General features: G+C 37.3%; 1 protein-coding gene across 1 annotated transcript in view; it reads right to left on the bottom strand.

The window, feature by feature from the left end:
• KNDC1 (kinase non-catalytic C-lobe domain (KIND) containing 1) overlaps positions 1-9,398 on the bottom strand; it is an 87,055-nt gene that overhangs the window by 56,876 nt on the left and 20,781 nt on the right. The window contains exons 4-5 of the mRNA XM_009888781.1: positions 4,706-4,904; positions 1,338-1,396 (exon numbers count right to left, since the gene is read on the bottom strand). Coding sequence (XP_009887083.1) covers positions 1,338-1,396; positions 4,706-4,904 — 258 coding nt within the window. The remainder of the gene's footprint in view (positions 1-1,337; positions 1,397-4,705; positions 4,905-9,398) is intronic.

The following is a 9,398-nucleotide window of genomic DNA, read 5'->3' as shown; positions in this document are numbered from 1 at the left end:
AGCAGGTCCTGGAGGAGGAGAAAGGGTTGGGAGGAAATGGAAGTTTGCCAGACAAGCAAATAATTCCACAAATCTTAGAAGTGTTTCTGTGTCAAGTCTTGGAGGCTTGTTAAGGGACAAGGGATGGAGAACATATTTATGTAAATCAAGTTAAATCAAGTTTCAGAAGCACAACAAAGAAAGAAACAAAAAATAGTCACCTTTGGGTGACTTTGGGATTTGCTTTCCTCAACCACATCTGAATATAAACACTACTACAGTTGACAAGTTTACATGCAACACTGGTCACCTCCTAACCACCCCTCACCTGCACTGGCGCCCTACCCCCAAACCAAGACTCCCAAAACAACAGCCAGGGGGTTGGGGGGAGATAGAGCACAAAATCGCCAAATCTCTGCTGGCCTATATAACTACATTGACAAAGCATAGCAACAGAGAGAAATGTTGCATTTCTAACCTTCAAGAACTGTACAACTTCATGTTCTATTATACTACCCTTCCTGCCTTATCATTTTCATCTTTCTTGTAGTACTACACACTTCCAAGGTTCACTTATCCTTTCGTGCCCCCCTCCCCCTGAGGAAATATTGAGAACTATAAACATGACTATGAAGGCTATAACTACAAAAGTAAAAGGTATTTGTATTGAACTATAAAGAAACAGAATATTGTTTTTTATATCTTGAATAGAACATGTTGCTAATTAAAGCATTTGAATTATCCAAGAATACATGCCAGAAAAAACACTGTATTAAAAAAGGGATATTAAGCAAGCAGGCACTCCTGCAGCATGAAATGAGATGGTTGACTTGGGAGGCTAATGAATTAGTATAAACAATTTAAATCTAATTTAATTTAACAATGTAGAGCATTTGTGCATTGCAAAGCAACAGATAGTCATTTGTTTCTTCATTAAATCAAACATAAAATTGCTGATTACCCTTCCATGAATTATTTTATTGAAGAGGATGGCAAACAAATTTTATATTTAGTCATAAAAGTTCATGGCTAGTCCCCAAACAAGCAAGTATAACCAGTGAAGGATACCAGTGAATATAATATAGATCACCTGTGGCTTAGGGCAACACATTATTCAGCCAAAATAGATTCTCACATTTTAAGTCAGTGAAAAATGTTTATACAGAAAATTAATATAGCATTTTAAGTTTACCTTTTATTTCCATGAAACGTATCTAAACAGCACAATTTACTGTTAACAGTCTTTAAACATGTTAAATTATACGTTGAGAATGCTGCACATTTGGTACTGCCAGAAGTACTAAAATGATTACCCCCCCTCCCCCCCCTCTATTTTACAGATAAATTTATGAACTTGCCTCAAAAGTGTTACCGGTGATATCAAATTCTGGTGGAACAAAGGCACCCTCTGGATCATCTTTGAAAGCAAAAGGAAATGTGTCAGATTAGAAATTAGTAGTCTTGCTTGTTCAAAAACCAAACCAATGTGATAATACAAATTTAATGATACACTCCCATCTGACATGAAAGAAACTATGTATACAGCAGTATTTTGGTTCACTCATATTTGATGTACAAAGAACTCGCTATCCATGTTTCTAGTGCTGCAAGTAAAATAAAGTGCTATTTTCAAACTAAAGAAGATACCAAAGCAAGAAGATACCATACTTTTCCTACTAAGAAACAAAGCAGACAAACACCTCCAAAGAAATATATTTACCATGCCTAAACACCTATTGCCTTCAGACATTAATGTTTGGACCAAGTTATCACCTAAGCTGGTGTGGCTCAGCTGTGGCTTCCAGATTTGACTTGATTAATGGGACATTGCCATTCACTATTTTCCATTGCAGACCTGGGGGATAAGGGTTCAAGCAGCAAAAACAACCAGAATAGCTAATTGCCTCTTCATCTGCAGGCTAGCTTCAAACCTTGACCTTTCTGCCTAGTTTGTTTTAATTATGATAAAAGAGTTGAGGAAGCACATTCCCCACCCACATGCTGCCTAGCAGAGAACTAAGCTACTGCAGCAGTCACTTATGAGTGAACAGGTGGAAAGAAAAAAGCAACATCTTAAGAGAGACTGATGTTGCTTCTGCATCCAAGCACACATGTGGTATCACACTGTACTGAAGTCACATGAGCCCAGTAAAGAACACCAGGGGATTAAAAAAAGTGCCTGACTAAAAACCTACTCTTCACGTACATATTCAACTCACCAAGTCTATCCTTCTGTGAAGCCAATGGATGATTGAGATCATTTACACACAGACTTTAAGTTTCCCTTCTCAGGAGGGAGGAAAAAAAAAAAAAAAAAGTATGCTCACAGCCATAGCATACCCATCATAGCTTTACCTCTAATAGAACTTTTGTGCCTGTATCTTAGAAGTGAAATGCAAAGTTCTGATTATGGAGATACTAAACTCAGTTATATGATAGAGAGGACTTTTTCTATTCATATATTGCAGCTGCCCGGCAAGGATGACTATCCAGATGCCACTAACTGATTTACAGTTCCTTTCTACATTCCCGATTCTATTTTCCCACTGAAAAAGAGGTGTACACAACTAACTCTGCATTCCCCACACACCACATTTTTTCCTGATATTTGCAGGAGGGTGCAGGGCCAGAAGGGAAAGGGAACTAATGGAGAGAAGATCAGGTGTTTTGTCGCCCCACCCCCACATTACTGCTCCTTTTCCCTTTCTTCCTATAGAACACTCTAAAGGCTGTACAAGCATACAATTTTTTATCACTAGTAAAGCTCACTGTATTCTTTTAATATAATGTTTGCAATAGAAATTTGTCTGATTTGAAGAGACAAGAAGATATCAGAGCCCTTGGCAGAACATCCTACTGAATGTTTGTCACTGTAGCACCACAGAACCTGCAGGAAGCAGAACTTGCTGCTAAAACAGAGGCGACAGGCTGTTCATTTTCTCTCACTGGCAAGTAAATCCAGAGGTTATAATTTTCTTCTGGAAGAATAAATCCATAGGCAACAACTATAGGCAAGCAAAAAGGACAACCTCCCCAAGTGCCTATCTAACAAACTATATCTTAACCAAATAGTAACAAGGTCTGAGGGAAAGTGGAAGAGAAAGAAAGAGTCAAAGAAACAGTGGAGTGTGTGTGTGTGTGTGTAGGGGAAATGGAAGACATACATAGCGTTTTGCATTCCTAGGAAAAATGTAACTTTCTTTAAAAAGATCTAATGAAAAGTCTCTTCCTCAGACTAACGTGATTTCAGGGAACAAAATCTTTATACATTTGCTTTGCATGGAAATTTGTTATCCCACTTTTTAAGCACTTGAATAGGCAAATTCCTGGATCAATTGTTTGCCAACTATTCAATTAGACTAAAACATTTAAGAAATTGATTTTTTTTTCTTTCCCAGCTGCAAAGATCTTAGTTGAGGGACATTTTTCATCTACTAGATTTATTCTCTTCAACAAGTCATTCATATACTGTTATGAATACAAAGCCAGCTTTTTCCTTTTTTTAATTTTAAGTTGTGACAAGCTCTTTAAAATAAAGGAAATTGATTCCACATTACCCTAATAACATGGAACTAAAAGTTGACTCACATACATTTGAGGAATTTAAGCATATAACAAATACCACAACAATTATGAAGATAAAATGTAATTAATAAAGATGAAAATTTATGATGTTACCCACTTATTTGAAATACTATCTTTAATTCTAAAGAAGGCAACAAATATTCATTTATTGCAAAGTTACCTCACCCCATTTTTTCTAAATACTGTGATCTAGATTTTGGCTAAAAGAATAAACACTTATTCTGACATAGACTTAAAAATAAGTTAGATTAAAGAAAACAGAACAAAAACCTGAATAGTGTGTATACGGACTAGAATGATTCTTCTAGTTACAAGCTGACATAATTTTAAAAGGACTATAGAGTAAGAGCTGGGACTTTTTTTGTTGTTGTTTTGTTTCATAATACTGCCAACAGGCTCAAGACAAACACTCCTTAGATGGGTCATGTGAAAAGGGAACAGCAACAATAACATGCTTTTTTGTCTGTGTTGAAATGAGAAGTAATTTTTTTTTAAGTTAAGCATTCTCCCATTTGTCTGCTACGATACCTGAAGATCATACATGCCACTACATACTGTTTTTTAGCATATTAAAATTCATTTCTCAGTCAGTCACCACATTTTCCAAGTCTAAAAATAATTACTTTAAAAAAATAAAAAAATAATCCTTTATTCAAGAGAGTGCTTTCCTTTCTAACAGTGAATATGCACTAGAATTGCCCCATTCTCTATGGCCACAATCAAGATACATTGAGTGTCAGATTTCTCTAAAATAGGACATTATCCATGAAATGAAAAGAACTGGAAGAGACCAAGAACATTCTCTAAATATGTAGACTTGTGCACACAGATACACAAATGCATAACCTACAGTGTTTAAAATGGACATAAATTACATTCCCCTGGATTACATTCCACTGGATAAGTCTTAAAACAACTATGAAGAATTTTTGAAGCAAACTCATAAAAGCCTTTCTTCATCAATCACAAAACTGAGCATGTAGTTTCATATGGACCTATAAGCACCCATTCCTAAACAAGTTTTTGTTTTCTCTTTATTTTAATTACAAGTCTTAAGAATACAATGTAATGCTTTACTACAGCATCTCACTATGAGTTTCCATAGTTCTAAAACAAATGGCCTGGAAACACAAATACTTACCACTGAGCTGTTCCATGAAGCATACATTGCCATTGGTGTTAAAAGCCAAAGTGTCAGGAGTGATGCAGAGTGTCTGGAAGATTGCAGAATGGGCGATGCTCTTCAGAGAATGGCAACACTCCAGGCAAATTGCCCAAATATCTTGCTCAGTAAGACAGCTATCTCGCAGTGACAAAATATCAGCAAGGGACACATTCTCCTGCCAAGATATGAATTCATAAATTACCCTGGATTTCATGACATTACTTTTTGTATCATAGATTACATTTGACACAATTGGCTACGAGTAATGTTTCCAGCAAGTTCTCAGACTTTCTAGGACACTGATGAAGACCCCAAGAAACACCAAGTGCACGACTTTGCTCTTAACACAGAGTCTCTTAAGAAGCACAGTTGACCTGAACAAAGGTATCGCAGTATGTCAACATCAAAAAAGACTTACTATGGGAGGTATGTAAGGTACATAAACAATGTATCAAAGTCAGGGAAACAGACCCTTTGGAGGTAAAAGCAGAGAGACTAAGTTAAAATGTTTTGTTTAACCCATGCCTCCCTTAAGCTCTCCCAGGTGCCTTTGGATAAACTACCTAAAAATTCTCTTCACAGCAGTTTTCCCTACCATCTGTGATCTGGGAAAAAGTACCCTCTAAATTAGCCTGTCTTAAGAATGATGCTGTCGCAAAGTTTAGTGGTGTAGACCATTTAATAAACACTCAAAAGGCAAACAAGCCATAGGAAAAGTATTCTTATACTCTGACTTAAACCCAAACCCTTTGGTTGTCCTAGGCCTCCCCAATACACTCAGAGCTCTTAGTGATCAAAATAGTTTATGGACTTCATTTCTAAGTTACTGTCCTAAACTATAGGTCAGCTTCCTTTGACCCCATCATCACAGTAAGGCTATGAAGAGTCCAGTTCCAAAGGAATGTGGCTCTAACACAGCTTTTCTGGTCAAGATGTTCAGAAACAGTGCTTTGTTCAAAGCAGATAGAATTTTTATGTATATTTTCTAGAATGCAAAACTAGTACATTACCCATAGCTACAGAATTAAAAAGTTTTCATGAACTTAAAAAGGAATGACAAAAAAACCCATACAAAATACCATCAATTCCATCTGTAAGGAAAAAATAAGCTAACAGAAAAATGGAAGTATCTCCAGAAATTACTTTGCATCAAAGCCATACCACTATTAATTGCACATAATATTTTGTCATTTATATGTAGTAATTATGACAAAAGACTACACTTTCGAGTGATATTAAATATACTTTGAATTGAAGATGTAGCTGCATATTACTTAGAACATAGAAAAAAGAGAAGTATCTCATTGTCAGCAAAGCAGAATGTGAGATATTTTAAAGCTCAGAACTGCGGTGGTTTAAACTTTTAACCCCTTGGAAAATACAGTTAAAACTTTCTTTACATACCTCAGTACTGGAGAACATCAGTGATATTTAGATTACCATTTACAGAAGGGTAAACCGTTTGTTAACATGCTTTTCAGAGAATTAAGTATTGCATTCATAATATCCTTCAAACAAGGACCACTTTAGTCTAAAAATTTATTTTCCTTTTTGTGTAAAGTATACTACTTAATAAGTATGAGGAAAAAAATCAGGTAGGAAATAAAGGGTACTCATTATTTGGAAAATTTAACTTCTATTTTCAATATTCTAGTTTTCATCAGCCTAGAGATAGATTGATTTACTAATGGCAGCGTTACTACAATGCCTTCTAGCAGTAATCATGGACCCTGATCTCACTGAGTTCAGTCCTACATAATGATGAACAGCAAAAGCCCTTACAGTTCAGGTACATGAGACAAAATATTTCATTTTCTCTGTGCTGTGCTTAGTACCATATGCATAATGCTGCCACCAGATTTTGAGGGTGGATGAAGAAGTTTTGCACGTCTTATGTACAAAACTTATCTTTTGCTCATCCCAAGCATGAAGGGCAGAACAGAGCTTCCTATATCTGAAAACATCAACATATGACAAGGAGCTGGACCACAAACCATTAGGCTTTGAAGATGACCAAACTGATAGGTAGGATGAGGATAGGCTTGGAAAGGAGAGACTAACTGCTTATTCCATGCCAACCAAAAAAAGTTTAAAGAGAAAAAAGAGAAAAGAAAAAGTGTTTCACTAATCAAGATGCAAAATTATGACAGTCTCCTCTGCACATATGGTAAGAAAGGCTCAATTTAGAGATCACATGAAATAAACCTGCAACCTTTAAGACAGCCTCAAAATCAAATTCCCATCACAATCAGGACTTAATAAAATTTCTTTTGAGTCAAGCTTTGAGGTTGACCTCTACAGCGCATATTAATCATCAGTAGCAATATCTACAGTTTAAATCTTCAAAACCATCTTTGTCTTGTGGTTATTTGGGGAGTAAACAAAAGCTGATTATGATGATCCCATGTCCGACAAACTTATCTTCCTTCCAGAGGAAGGGAAAGTTAGATAATACAGGGGCAAAAGAAAAAAGGGAAAAAAGAAAAAGAAAAAGGCCTATGAATGTTCAGTGGCTTCCATCAGTAATGGATGGCTAGGTGAAGATAAAAAACAAAGCAGAACACCACCACAGAGCAAGCCTTCCTCTTTCAAATGCTCCAGGATGTGAAGTTATGTACTTCACAGAAACCATGTATTTCTCAAATGACCACACTGTCTCGACTTTAACTATTAAAGCTGCTATGGCAGGAAAGCAAGGCCTTTGTAGAGAACACAGCATTGAAAACACCAAGACACACATTTGATTAGTTTGCATCCCCAAAGCCATACAGGAACAAAGTTTTCACTGGGGTCAGGGGGAAATCCTTTTAAGACTGTAACACAGAAGTTTCTGGCAAGCCATGACTTCAGTACTTTGGACTACTGAAAGGTGGTTCACTCAAATTACAGGAAAACTCGTGTGTTACCCAACAGAGATGCTGATGCCTTTTCTCTCGTCTCATTATCAGTGAAAGACACTTGTAAAAACAATTATTGTTTAATAACTACAAAAATTGAAGTGGTCAGACAACCATGCTTTAATTACTCACTTTAGTTCTCAATTTTCCCTTTTATTTTCTTCAGAAAGTATAAAACAGTTCAGTAGCATATGTGATCAAGCAGATGAAGATAGAGCAGGAAGAGAAAACAAATTAATTTGCCACAGACAACTTAAAAAAAAAAGAAATTAAATATTAAGGAGTGTGAGATGAGGAAAGTCCTAGTAAAGAAAAGCATTTGAAATGTACCCTCACCCTCAGTATTTCTTACTCTACAGCTCAGGCAGCTTCTTGCTTCACATACAGGCTTTTGTAAACCACATGCATCACACACCAACCTCATTCTTTATACTATGTACAGTGATGCACAGGCTCCACTAAATGACTAAGCAGCTGAGACTTAGGTACATCAGCTTTCACAGCTCTCTGGCACCTAAGTCTTTGTGCCAAGATAATTCACACAAACTTCAAAACAATCTATTCCAGAATCATGGGAAATGTGGCAGACACCATTCATTGAATTCATCGCATTTGAAGAAAAACACTGGGTTGCCTGGGTACGCTCACCAAGTACTCTTCAAAGCAGCCCTTTTTTATTAACTTCTCTAATCACCAGGTGATAGGTCATGCTCATTCTCTCAACAAGAATATTGAAAATACTCATGTGCCTGGAATGACTAAATAGAATGGACTGGTAAGAATCTACAACTGAAGTATATTGAGCAGGTGAGAAAAATGGGCTCGGGTCTTCCTCACACAGGAGAGTTGACCCTCAGCCTTCTCCTGTCCTTAAGAAATACCCTAAATATTTAAGCTGATGTGTACCACAAAGGGCACCACCACCTGTAATTTACATGGGCCAGTCTAAGAGGGCCTACTACACTGAACACTACAGACAATAGGAGGGAGAGCCAAACTGCTGAGCCATTAGATGACTTAAAGCTGGAAGTGACTTTTCAAACTCACTTTTAAATCCTGATTCAGCTTAGGTTCCTGACATTGAACATAAGAAACCTTGCAAGATCTGGTTTAGGGAACAAGTGGCTCATATCCGGTTCACCAAAGTTTTACTTAAAAAAAGAATAAAACCCCAAACATTTTGCCCAAACACTCACTAGGGGGTAAGGAACACACTTCATGTGGAAAGATACAAAGAAAGATGAGCAAGAGCAATAAAAAGTAAGTGCAAAACCAAGTACAAATCCAGGCAAACATGATGACAGAACTAGGCTTAGGTACAGGTTATTTGGCATAACAACTGAACAAATAAATGTAACAGTTTGGGTTGTTGTAGGTTTTGGTGTTTTTTTTTTTTTTTTTAAAAAAATTATTTATTTCAGTGACAAAGGCCTTTACAGAGGGCAGCGAGAAATGGTTGTACAAAACATGTGGTTGGTGGCTACTGGAAACACTTCTGCCCATGTAAGAAACTTCCCTTTATCAGGTGGGACAAGGACACGTTATTTCCCAGCTGCAGCATTAACTGGCGGCTACGACAGGAGTTTGGACACACTCCACACTTGAGGACCATGACTTTGCTGTTGTGTGGAGAAGCTGCACCAGGGATAGACTAAGCCCAACTCAGCAGCTGGCACCACCGGGCAGAGAACGCCAGAAACCCGCGCTGAACACACGGAAAGGGAACGGTTATGCCACCGCGGCCTGCCCGCTCCCGCCGGGGCGGGTGAGTC

The sequence above is a fragment of the Charadrius vociferus genome, unplaced genomic scaffold, assembly GCF_000708025.1.
Source record: "Charadrius vociferus isolate BGI_N301 unplaced genomic scaffold, ASM70802v2 scaffold436, whole genome shotgun sequence".
Classification (NCBI taxonomy): Eukaryota; Metazoa; Chordata; class Aves; order Charadriiformes; family Charadriidae; genus Charadrius; species Charadrius vociferus.
This window is presented reverse-complemented; position numbering and strand designations above follow the sequence as displayed.